The 15,204-nt window shown below is 38.6% G+C and overlaps 1 protein-coding gene across 8 annotated transcripts in view; it reads left to right on the top strand.

Moving 5' to 3' along the window:
• pcbp3 (poly(rC) binding protein 3) overlaps positions 1–14,999 on the top strand; it is a 48,404-nt gene extending 33,405 nt beyond the window's left edge. For 6 of the 8 annotated variants that reach the window (XM_088353090.1, XM_088353085.1, XM_088353087.1 and 3 more), the window contains 7 exons: positions 706–834; positions 902–976; positions 4,956–4,997; positions 10,241–10,319; positions 12,121–12,173; positions 13,321–13,490; positions 13,615–14,999. In XM_088353090.1, coding sequence (XP_088209216.1) covers positions 706–834; positions 902–976; positions 4,956–4,997; positions 10,241–10,319; positions 12,121–12,173; positions 13,321–13,490; positions 13,615–13,669 — 603 coding nt within the window. In that variant the 3' untranslated portion in view covers positions 13,670–14,999. Of the gene's footprint in view, positions 1–705; positions 835–901; positions 977–4,955; positions 4,998–10,240; positions 10,320–12,120; positions 12,174–13,320; positions 13,495–13,614 lie in introns of those variants that run through there. The other 2 variants (XM_088353091.1, XM_088353092.1) reach the window with 2 other exon arrangements.
• The last annotated feature ends 205 nt before the right edge of the window (positions 15,000–15,204 follow it).

Raw genomic sequence — 15,204 nt, 5'->3', positions numbered from 1 at the left:
GTTGGTCAGAGATGCTGTAAGCAGCTAACTTTAGGAGAAGATACTAAAAGGCAAGAAAAAAAGCTGATTTTTGACAAGCGTTGGTACCCTAATTCAGCAAGATGAGTGGCTAGAGAAGGAAACATTTGGGCAAAGTGGAAGATCAAGAAAGTTGGCGACGTCTGCTGTATTGGCAGGTGTGGAAGATGAGTGACTCCGAAAGACAATGCAAAAGAAGCTAACAATGATAGTAGCAAGCAGCGAGCCATAACATACAGCCAAGTATCCAAAGAGGAGAAAGGTGGGAAAAAAGAATGAATGACGGAACTCTGTTACATTTGCAGCTAGAAGTGGCCATTGGTGACTAGAGTAGGAAACAGTGAAAAAAGGGCCACATGCTCCCTATTTGGTGCTCATTGTGGTTAGTGTCCGTAAAGTCCTAAAAACAGCATCGGGATAAGCTTGCTTGGCTAAATGGTCTTTTTGGCTTCAGTAGTCGTACAATTGCTGCCAAATGTGTTAGTAAAATAATTTTGTGAGATAGTACATGAGATTTGGTTATATTTTTCGAATCAATAATGTTTTATTGAAATCAATGAAGTATTTTTACACGGCTTAGGGTCTCTGTATCATACACACTGGGCTTTTATGATTTTACGCAACCAGGATTACACTAAAATACTGGCATTTTTTGCAGTTAGTGATTGGTTAAAATGTCCTTTTTAGTCTACAGGTGCGCAAGTTCAGGTGGCGGGCGACATGCTCCCCAATTCTACGGAGCGCGCCGTGACAATCTCGGGGACCCCCGAAGCCATCATTCAGTGTGTCAAGCAGATTTGCGTCGTCATGCTGGAGGTAATACTTACAGACAACATCAATAAAGAAAAATCACGTTTAATTTTAAAATTGTTTTTTCTCTTAGTCTCCACCCAAAGGGGCCACCATTCCTTATCGCCCAAAGCCTGCTTCCACTCCTGTTATTTTTTCAGGAGGACAGGTAAAACCCAGGAGTAACTGGAAAGTCACGACACACAATATTAGGCAATTTTGACATGAAGTTGGGATATTATGATGAAATTAAGAATAGTTACTACATATCCACGCGGGCAATAATCCGAGCAATCTGATTGAATAGTTTACATGCCTAGAAACAAAGGAGTAACCCCCACGGTTCCTGCCAGGTCTTAAAAACTTAATTTTTAATATCCGCAAATAAAAGCTTTGAAAATGTCTTTGTCCCTTTAGGGTAGGGTTTAAATGTATTTTTTCTACAAGTCTTAAACTTAACTTTAGTGTGCTCGCTTTTGGGGGGGGGGCATTTCACTTGTTATTTGGGTTAATTGGTTCATAATAACTTGTTTTTTCTCCCCTGTGTTTGCTGCTGTCCAGCTATTGTGTTTGCTGAGCGCGGTGAGGGGGGGCAAAGGTGTCCTAATGTGTTGGCTTGCCGGTGTTTTGCCTAAATTCGACTTCCTGACAAAATCTGCCCCCCCTCACGCGTAAACGCGCACTAAGCTTCTCAGCACTGCACTTCCGACACAGTTTTTCACGAACATAGTTTATATAATTAAGGCATATCGATTGCCGTGATTAAAAAAAAAAAAAACAGTCTATATAATGAGTTGATAAGACATGCAAACGTCACAAACTACCGGAGGAAACCCAATGTAACCAACCACTATAATCTTTACGATCACTAGTTATACACAAGTAGGCTTTACTTGGTGTACTTTCGTAGCTTTGTTGTAATGTATGTTTATTGTATGTCGTTGTTCACAAATTGTAACCAGAGGACCACTGTGAATGCGATACCTGCCAAAATCTGACTCCCCCAGAAGTCCCGAGATAAAAGTCTGAAACACTTCAAAATCACTGTGGTGGCATACTGCGATTACAGAATTGTACTCTATAAGTCACAAGTCTGTGGCTCAAACGGGGATCACTTTATTAGGGGGTGAGTTTGTGGCAACACCTGCCAAAATCTGACTTTCCACCCCTTCTAACTTCTAAGAGAAATGTATGAAAAAGTTCAAAATCACTGAGATGACATATTATACAAGGCTACTATTGTACACCAAATAAAGCCTACTTGTATGCAACAAGCTGTGATCGTGGATATTAAATAGTCTTTACATTGGGTCGCCTCCGATGTTGGTGATGTTTGCATATGACTTGTTAACTCATATAGACTATAATCGCTTGTTTTGTTTTAATCACGCCAATCAATTTTCCTTCATGAACACATTAAACAGACTATGATTGCAGCAAACTTTCTGTTGAAAATGCTGCGCTGAGAAGCATAGTTCACGCAAAGGGGAGTCGGATTTAAGGACAACACCGGCTTTTCTTTGGCCTCTGGCGTGCTTTATTGGTTAATTGGTTGATTGGGTAATAAGCATGCTTTTTCCTGTGTCGCTGCGCTCTTTGTTCATTGGGGTTTAATCTGCCTATCTACAGTGAACTTCTACCTCATTTAAAGTTTCAAGTTTTTAAAATGTGTGAAAGAAAATATCAGCCGTGTCTACTGAAGAATGGCATTTCTAAAGAGCTTTAAGGCACTGACTGGGCTTCTTCTGCCACTGATAGACAATGCACTCTGCTTTGGAGCCATCCATTTCATTAAAATAAATTCAAATTTGGCGCCTTCTTTTGTGTTGACGCTTTTTTTTATGTACAGTACTTTAAGGGCCCCAAGGTCCATTTCACTTAGGGCCTGGAACTAGGGTCTGGGTGAAACTGGGCCAAAAAGGTTTTCTTCAAGGAAAGCTCTGTTTAAAATATCTTCTGTTATCGAATATTTTTTTAATTTGCTACACAAAATAGGATCTAAATAAGCACACTAAATTATTGTGAACTTAATGTTAAAAAAATCTAAATTAATCTGTAATTTGCATGGCCTTTACTTGTATTAAATGTACAATGTGTATTTTACCATGAGATGCTGCAACCAAAAACGAGTGCAAGAAGAATAAAAACAATGGAGATTCAAAGTGACACAATTGTTCCTCTCATTTTCTTGCCCAGACCACAATTAGCTAATATGTTAATACATGTACATTTTCAAGCAACAAGTATTTTTAAAAATAATTCTCGTTTATATCATATAATGTATTTTGGATTGTTTTCTAAACCAATTTAGTTCTTTTTGATATATTTTTTTCTACCACTAGTCAGCGCTAAATAATACAACTGTTCCTTAAAACTTTCATATTACGGTAGGGACAGAGCTTATGGAGGACCGGGAGAGCGCGCAGGCTTTAGGGGTCGGGGAGAACGGTCGTCGACGGTGTAATTGGGTTCTACCGCAACCCCATTGCCCTCCCCCACCTTCGGCACGGAGCTTTAAAGTCCTCGCCGTCACGGTCGGATGGTGTCAAACACCGGTGTCCGTCACGACTCTGCACTTGCGTCTGTATGCCAGAATATATGCCAGATTGGTCTTGAATTTAATTGGATGTGGTCTCTACAAGTCTTAAAAAGTCTTAAATTTGAATGAAAAAAATCCTGGGGGAACCCTGAACCCCGTATACATGGCATTTGCAATTATTGCGATGACAAGGGCGACGTCATGACACAAATTTCACTTTCATTTATAGAACTCAATAAATTGTGATTGTTACTCCAAAAGTGGGTTCCATTGCCACTTGTTGTGCTCGTATGCGGCCTGCCGGAAGTATCGATTTACACTACATATAGATAGATATAAATGTGGCATTTTCTTCTTAAAGACAGAAAATAAAAAGAAAATGTCCAGGAGAATTAAACTGATACTCATGAGGCTTTTTTAGAAAATACGCGAGAGTGGAGCATTAGGCTCTGTATTGCAAGTGCCACAGTGCTTTGTGGCACAAAAAATCCCTAACTGCAATCGGATTACATGCACGAGTAATTGGAAAATAATTAGGCTAACACCAACCATTACACTCATAACACCCGCAAAATGATAGTGAAAATAACCCGTAGACACGAATTATATAAAGAACAGGGACAATGATTCAAAGGGTGCGCACACGCTCAATAATACTCAAAATATTCACTGCGTGCATTTAGTCGTCAAAATAAAACAACCCTGTTGTCATGAGTAATAGAAAGAACAGTGACAATGATGCAAAGAAGTGCACAAGGGCTCAATAATAGTCAAATAAAAACCAATCCTGGCATCACAAGCAATTTTCTTTGCAAGCGTTTAATAGTCAAACTAAACCAACCCATGGTCATATATGAGTGAAAATGATGCCAACAGTGCACAAGTCTAAAACATATGAGAAATACCCCAACTCTGGCATTATAAGCAATATTCTTATACAAAAGCCCTCAACAATAAACAAACCTGGGCATTCTAAGCATACTTCTTTGCAAGCATTCCGTAGTTAAAAAGTCAAGTCATGTTTATTTGTATAGCTCTTAATCACAAGGAGTCTCAAAGGGCTGCACATACTATTACAGACTACAGACTATTATTACACCATCCCTTGATCTAAAACCTACATGAGGGCAAGGAAAAACTCAAAAACCTCAACATGAGGAAAATAAGGAAACCTTAAAGAAGCAATCTTCTTTGCTCGAGTTTAATAACTAAAAATTGGACTTCCCTAGTATTACAAGCATTATTACTTGCAAGCATATTAAAAATTAATGTGACTATAATTTCAACAAATGTTTAAAAAACAAATTATTTTCTTATCAAGTAATAAGGTTTATTTTTTTTACAATTATTATCCAATGAAATACCCTTCAGTGCATTCAGACCCAAACATTTGTTTTAAAAATAAAAGTACTAAATACGGTACCTGTAAACATTCATTTCTTTGTTTTTACCAATCACTATTTCATAGGCACTGTTTAGCCAATCAAAATGCAGGACATAATGGATGATGAAAATGTGAAGGAGCAAGACCAAGTCTATTACCTCCATGCATACAGACTCACAGTTGAAAACCGGCTTCAATTCAGATCCATTTTTTTTCTTTCTACAGGCCTACACGATTCAAGGACAGTATGCAATTCCACACCCAGATGTGAGTTTTTATTCTCTTCCTTGGACTAAATTATGAAAAATAATCTTGTGACATGTACTTCAAGATTTGATTTAGGTTTTGGTGATAAGAAGTTGTTGTTGCAGCCCATTCCTTAATCTCCTGCCAATCATATGGGGGCCCCCTTAATAATCAGACTTGTCCCTGTCAGATTTACTAATTTGGAGTTGAGTAGTGATGGATGCACCAGGAGAGAACGTTTGAAGGGATAATCCCTCAAAAAAATGGAATTGATGTCCTTTTCTGCCCATAGGAGGCATAACAAACGCCAACAACATCTAGAAATACACATTTGGGGAGAGGTTTCACTAATATTTAGTGTGCAATGAAAATAAATTACATAAATAAAATTATCTTTATTGTCATTTATTTTGAAGGTAATATACAGTGCCGTGAACAATTATTTGCCCCCTCCCTGATTTCTGTTTTTTGTTTTGCACATTTATCACGCACAAATGTTTCAGATTATCAGACCAATTTCAATATCACACAAACACAACCTTAGGAAATTCAAAATGCTGTTTTAAAATGTTGATTCCATTTATTAAGGCAAGAAAAATGTGAAATCCCTATGTGAAAAAGTAAACGCCACCCGAACCTAAAAGGAAGTTGGGCCACCTTTGACAGTGATAACAGAAATTAAATGTTTACGATAATTGGTAAGGAGTCTTTCACAATGAGAAATTATGTCCCACTCTTCTTTGCGAAAGTGTTTGAAATCTGCCATATTGGAGGGTTTCCGAGCATCACACCGCAACGTCTCAATTGGATTTAAATCAGGACTTTGACTTCACCACTTCAGAACATTGATTTTCTTCTTTTGAGCCCTTCAGAGTAGACTTTAGAATCAGAATCAGAATCAGAATCAGATCTACTTTATTGTCATTCTAGTACACGTGTATACAGAACGAAATGTCGATACATCTGACCCGCACAGTTTCCTCGAATGTACAGATATAAGTAAAAGTTGTATTGTATTATGGCTACGTATAGTATTTTACCATACCATAGTGCCGAAGTGTTTATGGTGAGTTTCGAATATTGTCCTGATCCAAGAGATTTCGAGTTTAAGGGCACGAGCTGATGGGCGGACGTTCTCCTTTGGGGTCTTCTGGTAAACACCAGAATTCAGTATTCCGACAACCACAGCCAGTTGTCCTGGTCGTGAGGCAGCACCAAACCACTGCCACCGCCATGCCGTTACTGTTGGCATCATGTTCGTTTTTTTTCAAATGCTGTGCCATTTTTACGCCAGATGTAACGAGGCTGCTCACCTTCCAAAAAGTTACATTTTTGAATCATCAGTCCACAGAGTGTTTCTCCAAAATTCTTGAGGATAATCAAGACAAGTTTTTTGGGGAAATGTGAGATGACTTTGTGTTCATTTGTGACGGCAGTTTTGGCCCCTGTCTTTCTTATAGTGGAGTCATGAACAGGTTCCTTAACTTGAGGCTAATGAGGCCTGCAGTTCCTCGGATGTTTTTCATGATTCTTTTGAAACCGCCTGGATGAGCCATCGTCGCATTCTTGGAATAATTGTAGTTGATTTACCACTCCTGGGAAGGTTTGCCACTGTTTGCAATTTTCTCCATTTGTGAATAATGGCAGAGACAGTGGTTTGCTGGAGCCTTTCAGCCTTGGAAATGGCTTTGTGACCTTTTGCAGGCTAATACATCTCAATCCCTTTTTCCTCGAATTTCTTCTGGAATTATCTTTGGATCGTGGAATTGTGTTCGTGAGATTTTGTAACCTACTTCACTTTGTCTAAAAGATTTAATTTAAGTGATTACTTGATTCAAAATAGGTGGGGGCAACCGATTTGGGTTGTGGCCTGTTGAATTGAAATTCGCTTTCCCAAAAATGTGGCTGGTCACCTTTGTGATTTAACAAGTTTTTCACATAGGTTGTGCTTTTTTTGTGCCTTAATAAATGGAAACAACGTTTGAAAAATGCATTTCGTATTCCAATGGGTTGTCCCTGCGTGGTATTAAAAATTGATTTGATGTTTAGAAACCTTTGTAAGTGAGAAATACGCAAAAAAACACAGAAAGGGATCAAATACTTTTTCACAACACTATATTACACGAGGCATTCCAGGAAAAACATGCCACATTGTGTCATGCTAAACCCACAAGGAAGAATCAAAACTAGGGAGACTCAAAGTGAAAAAACTGCAAATTTTTTTTTAACTACAATCACTAAATAATACACAATGTCCCTTTAAGTAACTATTTTAAGTAATGCCATGCATTTTAAGTGACTATCTTTGAGTGACTAAGTATATTTAAGCAACTCTATGTAACTAAGTATCTTAAACTATTTTTAAGTGAATATCTTTAAGTTATTTTACGCATCTTCAAACAACCCTATTTTAAATAACTCTTGAGTATCTTTAAGCAACTAAGTATCTTCAAATTACCATTTTGAGTTACTCTTAAGTATTTTTAGTTATTCTTAACTATTTTTAACTGAATATCCAAGTAATTTTAAAGCAACAACTCTATTTCAAGTAACTAAATATATTTAAGCAACTCTTTTTAAGAAACTAAGTATCTTTTAGAAACTCTATTTTAACTCTCGGTATTGTTAAGAAACTATCTTTAAGTAACGAATTACTCACTAACCTCATCTAAGGGTTTAGGATGTCAAGTCAAAAAAGCAAGTAATGGGTTACTGTGTCAAGCCAAAAAAGGCATAAGGGATGAGCATGTCAAGTTTAAAAACGCTTAAGGAGTTGTTAGCATGACAGGTAAAAGAAAACACATCAGGTTTTAGTATGTTAAGTCAAAAAAAACAGGTAAGGTGTTAGTATATGAAGTAAAAAACTTGTAAGGGTTAGCATGTCAAGTTCGAAAAAGTTAGCATGTCAAGTTCGGAAAATTCGTAAGAGGTTAGTATGTCAGGTAAAAAAAAACCCATAAGATGTTAATATGTGAAGTCAAAAAATAGGTAAGAGTTTACTAAATATGTCAAGTATAAAAAACAAGTACCGAATTTTCACGACCATAAGGCGCACATAAAGTCTTCAAACTGTGGGGCGCGCCCTATCAGACAGTGCGCCCTGCGGCGAAGGAAACGTTGGGCGCCCGCCCTGAGACTGGGAGGTCACTGATTCGAGCCTTGGCCGACTCCTACCTAAGACTTACAACATTTTTGTGAGATCATTCACATTTCCAACTTAATGCGACTTGTGACCAATTGCGATCTCCTGTGACTTTGAGGCGTCTGTTGTCTATACGCCATCATATTCAGCTTTCGTGGTCACGTTATGTCTCACATTATTAGTGGAAGTACTCATGGATGCTAACGGTGCAACATATCTAGCAATTTGAAAGGTATTGTGCTACCGGAGGCTAAACAAACAAGCCCACTTTTGCACCATTGAATACTTTCCATGCTTTCGTACTCTATGGTGTGCCTAGATTAGACTCCCCTGCAAGATCTGACTTCCATTCGCATGAACGCGCAATATGCTTCCGACCGAACGTTTGTCGCAATCGTATTCTGTATATAGTTTTTATTAAGGAATATTGATTGTTATGAGGCGGCATGGCAGCGAAGTGGTTACCGCGTGCGTGGCACAGTTCTGAGGTCATGGGTTCAAATCCAGCTACCAGCCTTCCTGTGCTGAGTTTGCATGTTCTCGTGCTTGCGTCGGTTTTCGTCTGGGTACTTCGGTTTCCTCCCACATTCCAAAAACATGCTTGTCAGTTTAATTGGCCGATTCAAATTGACCCTAGGTGTGGATGAGCGAGTGAGTTGTCTGTCTCTGTGTGCCCTGCGACTGGCTGGCAACCAGTTCAGGGTGTCCCCTGCCCACTGCCTGGAGATAGGTGGGATGGGCTCCAGCACCCCCGCGACCCACACTGAGGATAAGCGGTGCAGATAATGGATGGATTAAAACAAGAAAGCGATCGTAGTCTGTGATGAGTTTATTAAGACAAATTCAAGTGTCACCTTAACTGCAGTGCTGAAAAGTGTATTTCACATGAAGGGGAGTCTGATTCAAGAGCAACAGCAGCGGCTGCAATAGAAGGCACCAGCGCCCTATTTTGTAGGACGTCCTGTGTATGGGTTGAATACAGAAATATAACCAGCTACGGAGACTGCTCCTTTTAAAATGGTGCGCCCTACGGTCATGAAAACACGGTAAGGGATTAGTATGTCAAGTCAAAACACTTAAGGGGTTAGTATGTCAAGTCAGAAAAGGCATAAGGGGTTAGCATGTCAAGTAATAAAAACAGTTAAGGGATTCGTTTGTAAAGTCAAAAAGGCTTAAGGGGTTAGTATGTCAAGTAATCAAGACATGTTAGGCAGAGGTGTCAAAACTTTTCAGAAAGCGGGCCTGATTTTGTTACCTTAAAATGTGTGAGGGCCGACTCTTCAGCCTGGCATTCTTTCAACAGTCTTTAATAAATTCACCCTCTGTGAAAAGGTTTGCAATGCTTGGCGATCAGGTTGGCGACCTCGCAGCTCAACTTTGTAGCATTTTCATTTGACTCACAGGGTCTCGGGGATTAAAAGCTGCTGTGCTGTTAAAACAGCTTCCAGGTGCTTCACCTTTTTACAGCTTTTGTTTCCAATTAGCTTTTTGTAGTCATCATTTTTGGTCTGACAGTGCCTCTTGATATTATATTCTTTGAAAACAGCCACAGCTCTTGGCAAATTAGGCAGACGCAGTTGTTTCGGATTTTGAAAAATGTCTCCGTATTCCACTTGTCCTGGAAGCGGCGACCCTCACAGTCAACTTTCATTTTTTTGTATAGTCACCATTTCAGAAATGGGATGGGTTAAAGTTTTCAAAGAAAGCCAAGGGTGGCTAAAGGGCAACTGGTGATAATATTAATTTTATGACAGAGGCCGCGGGCCAGTAGAAATTTGATCACGGGCTGTAACTGGCCCCTGGGTCAGATTTTGGATATGCCTGACACAAGAGGTTAGCACTTAAAGTGAAAAAATACAGGTAACTAATTACTCACTAACCTCCTAAGGTTTTAGTATGTCAAGTAAAAAAGGTAAGGGGTTAGCATATCAGGTCAAAAAAGCAAAGAAGGGGTTTATATGTCAAATTAAACACGTCAAGTCAAAAACGACACGTAGGGGTTAGCATGTCAAGTTAAAAAAACCCATAAGGGTTAGCATGTCAAGTCAAAAAAGAGGTTAGAGGTTAGTATGCCAAGTCCAAAAAGGTGTAGTTAGCTGTCCTTTCCCTCCTAACCCTTCAGCAGCTGACCAAGCTCCACCAGCTGGCTCTGCAGCAAACCCCCTTTACCCCCCTCGGACAGACCACCCCCGCTTTCCCTGGTACGTACCCCTCGCTGTCCTTTTCTGTCCTCATCCTTTCCCTTCTCTTACCTGCCACCTTTTTCTTTTTTTTCATTTCAGCATGCTCTCTGGAGGGTTTTTAAGGCCTGTAAAAAACAACATGGACACTTAATGTCATAATGTAATTATTACAAGCATGTGCCCTTGAAAACACTTTGGGTTATTTCATTTCCTACAAAACGAAGGTCTAATCATATAAAGAGATGGGTAATGCCTAAATGTTGCTAACGGTTGGTGCTATGTCAGGAATTGCTAAATAGCATCTGATGGCTATTGTAGGGCCCACTGCAAAGAATGCGGTTTTATTTGATCCATTTTCCAAAGGACAAAAACTTACATTAACTGTACTTCATTTACTCCAACATAGGGAGGGTACACAACCAAAACGGAAAGTTGACGTCATCTGGAACGAAACCAGTTTTTGTTTCAGTAAAACTTGATGTACCTGGAGATAGCAACTGTACAAGATCAAAACTAAGGAAGGGAATTTTTAGTTTCAGTGACACTTTTTGTAGTTGGAGACAGATCGGCTACAAGACCCAAAGTAAAATGTAAATTCGGAGCGATGCAAGTTTTGGTATCAATGACAATGTACTCTGTGATAGTAAGGGTTCACAACCAACATTTAAATTCAAGTTATTATGAGAAAGGGAAGTTTTGGTTTTATTGGCACTTGATCATCTTTGAGATAGCAAGGGTACACAACCAAAACTACATCTTGAAATCATTTGGAGGAAGGTAAGTTTTGGTTTAATTGACACTTGATCTACTTTAAGATAGTGAGGGTACACAACCAAAACTGAAGTTGGTGTAATCTGGAGCGAAACCAGTTTTGATTTTAGTAAAACTTGATGTATTTGGAGATAGCAAATCAACAAGATCAAAACAAAAATTTGAGGTCATTTGGAAGAAGGAAAGTTTTGGTTTCAGTGACACTTGATACAGTTGAAGACAGAGCGTACGAGACCAGAACCAAAATGGGAATTCGAAGCAATGGAAGTTTTGGTGTCAATGACTCTTGATGTACTCTGAGATAGTAAGGGTTCACAATCAACATTTAAATTTTGAAGTTATTCTGAGCAAGGAAAGTTCTGGTTTCATTTCCACTTGATCATTATAACATAGCAAGGGTACACAACCAAAACTACAATTTTAAATTATTTGGAGCAAGTTAAGTTTTTGTTTCATTGACATTTGATCTACTTTAAGATGGTGACAGTACACATCCAAAACAACAATTTGACATTTTTGCTTTCAGGGACACTTGATGTACTTGTAAATAGTGAGGATACACGACCAAAACTAAATATTGAGGTCATTCAGAGCAAGGGCCGTATTGGTTTCAGTGACACCAGATGTAGTTGGAGATAGTGAGGCTACAAGAACAAAGCTTAAAGTTGATTGATGTCATCCGTTGCGAGGGTACACAACCAAAACTTAAATTTGTAGCCATTCGAGGTGGCGCTTGTGGGTAAAGAATTTGTACACTTTAGGAAGAAATTGGGTGAACGATTTTCTTTTTTTCCCCGAAAGTTTTACTTTTCAAACAACATTTTAGGTCTTTTTCTGACTAAATAATAACCAAGCAAGATCAAAATCAGGTTGGATTTTTTCCAAACACAATTGCAATGACTAAGGTTAGTCTACAAGATTCAAGTTGCTAGCCCTCTGTTCTGTGGCCAGAAGAGATCAACTCGATTAGCGGTTACAATTTCCTGAAAACGATGTCTCAAAAATCTGGATTTGATGTCCTTAAACATTGTTTTGTTGTCTATATCAGGTCTGGATGCCAGTCCACCGGCCAGTACCCACGAGCTCACCATTCCTAATGACGTGAGAAAACTCTCTCTCAATACTATCTGCAGCTTGTCATAAATTTTACATTTGTTAGTCATAAATGTGTCATAAATAACCGGTTATATGTGGAAAAAAAAGTCTCTCTCAAAACTATCCACAGCTAAGTCATATATTTTAAATCAGCTAGTCATAAATATGTCTAAAATCATTAATGTGTATACCCCTTGCCATATTTTTTTGTAAAACTTTGACTATTTCCATTTCTGGATCCATCTGTACGACGATCAACAGGTATTTATTGAATAAAAACTTACACTGTTTGCTTACCGCTTTAAGTAGCCACAAGATAGCGCCAAATTTCCAATTAAAAGCAATGCAGTTACAGTAGACCCCCGGGATACAACATGAATCCGTTCGAAGGTGGGGTGCTCAAAGTTAAGTTGCTGTATAGCGGGAATGGAATCCTATGCCAATTAGCTAATGCCTTCTGAACCCCAAGTACTCCAGATAAAAACATTAAAATAATCAAATAGTAAATAGTAATAACGAATGTAGAATATACCTTCATATGAGAAAAAACAGCAGCACGGCAGCGCAGTGGTTAGCGCTTGTGCGGCACAGTTCATGTCATGGGAACCTGTTGTGGGTTCAAATCCAGCTCCGGACTTCCTGTGCGGAGTTTGTATGTTCTCCCCGTGCTTGCGTGGGTTTCCTCCGGGGACTCCGGTTTCCTCCCACATTCCAAAAACATGCATTTCAGGTGAATTGGCCGGTCTAAATTGTCCCTAGGTGTGAATGAGCGAATGAGTTGTCTGTCCCTGTGTGCCCTGCGATTGGCTGGCAACCAGTTCAGGGTGTCCCCTGCCCACTGTCCGGAGATGGCTGGGATGGGCTCCAGCCCCCCCGCGACCCTAATGAGGATAAGCGGTACGGCGGATGAGATGAGATGAGATGAGATGAGAAAAAACATACCAAAATACATGTACATGTAAGGGAAAAATGAAGTTATATATACCGCTTGTGTAACGTGATTTGAGCTGGTAAAGTGGAGTAGCAGGGGGGGAGGAGACAGCCGATTAAAAATCAAGATTTGAAAACCTTAACTTTGGCCATGTAACTTGGCGAGGGTACTGTAATGTGTGCCGAATGACTGTTTAAAGTAAGCGACTCGCTGTTCTTCCAGCTGATTGGCTGCATCATCGGGCGCCAAGGAACGAAAATCAACGAGATCCGTCAAATGTCGGGTGCCCAGATCAAAATCGCCAACGCCATTGAAGGATCGTCCGAGCGGCAGATCACCATAACGGGCACGCCAGCTAACATTAGTTTAGCGCAGTACCTCATCAACGCCAGGTAAACCCAAACCCTAGGACTAAATGCTACTTTCTAAGAATGAGTGATCTAGTTTTGTTGGTCAAGGCATGTGTGACCTCAAATATTGTTATGTTTATAAGTGCTGTTTTCCGATTTCCGGCAGGTTCAGGGACGTGGCGGCTATGTGGAACGACCCATCGGCGATGGCGACTTCCTGAAAAGAGCAGTTTCCCACAAGACCCCCCTCCCGACTCCCAATATATCCCCCCACACAAAATTAGGCGTGCATTTGTTTGCCATCAACATATCCAGCTTGTATCTAACTACTGTGATGATATAGACACTAAAGTGATTTTGTGACCAATTAGTTTTTTGATTTATCAATAAGTGAACATGATATCTTGTTTAGAACATTTTAATGGTTGTTTTTTTCTCTCCATGTAAGAAATATTTCTGTGAGACTGTCATTAAAATCCGCTTTCGAAGCAAGTCAATCGAGTTTTAGAGCAATAATAGTCATGTTTAATTGTAAAAAAAACATGTATATTATAAATATATAGCATTACATTTTATTTTTAAGTCAATTGTCAAAAAGGTTAATTTTAGAATTGATGAAGAAATATTATTATTTGTATTATTGTTGTATGACTAATAGGGATGTGCCAAATATTCAGCACCAAAAAAAAAAAAAAAAAAGTGTTTTTAAATTAAGCTGAGAGAAAAAAATAGAACCTAAAACCTAATGATAAATAAATAATGAAAGCATTTAAAATCAGCACCGAGTAATATACAAGTTATTTATTAAAGTATTTGTATTTTTTTTTTACGTCAATTTATTTCAGTTGTACCATTTTCGCTGCTGGAAGTGTGAATTTCCCTACGGGGATGAATAAAGTATATATCTATCTATCTATCTATCTTTTGGTATTTCAGGCAATCGTTTAACATTTTTCACACACAATTTTCATTTGGGCACATCCCTAATAATTTATATTGTATGTTAATTTCAATGTGTTCCTGGGAACGATAGGTATGCGTAAATACACATGTTGCAGGTACACTCCAGGCCTGAGGTGGCAGTAGCGGATAAAAAGTGGAAATTATGTAAAGAGCCTTTAAATTTGTCCTTTTCAATTTTCAATTTTTTAAATATATTTTCACTTTTAATTTTTTTTACTTATATTTTAGATTGGTAACTACACCAATATTATATATTACATAAAATATATTTCACATTTATTCATGCGATGAAATCCATTTTGTCAAAAACGTTTGCAAAAAGCTATTTGTTACCCATTTTCTCTATTTGATATTCGACAATCCTTAGAAACAAAATAGCAGAGGCTTCACACAAGAATTCTATGCAATTCCATAATTTCTTCACGATTTTAAATCACGGAAAATTAACTGAATTAAGCGAGCATGTCAGTCTCTTTTTGTATATTCTTATACGTTGCTAATATTGTGGCACACAAATCAATAGCATGTAAATATAAAATGCATCATCAACAAGGCAATAAATCACATCACATACTGTTCTAGAAATATCACCATTACATACAGTTTTGTTGTTTTTGAAGATTTTATGGTAATTATCTTTTTTTTTCAGTAAAAAGAACGAAAATCCGAGCAGCAACTGTAATTAATCAAGTTGTACTTACAAGCATTGAGGACTTGTAGTTTTATTCCAAGTAACTTTGAGTTCAGATCACTTGTAGATGAGTTGCAGTTCCACCCCAGTCCTCTAGGGGGC

The sequence above is a fragment of the Urocampus carinirostris genome, chromosome 14 (genome assembly GCF_059441175.1).
Source record: "Urocampus carinirostris isolate Australia breed hairy pipefish chromosome 14, RoL_Ucar_1.0, whole genome shotgun sequence".
NCBI lineage: Eukaryota > Metazoa > Chordata > Actinopteri > Syngnathiformes > Syngnathidae > Urocampus > Urocampus carinirostris.
This window is presented reverse-complemented; position numbering and strand designations above follow the sequence as displayed.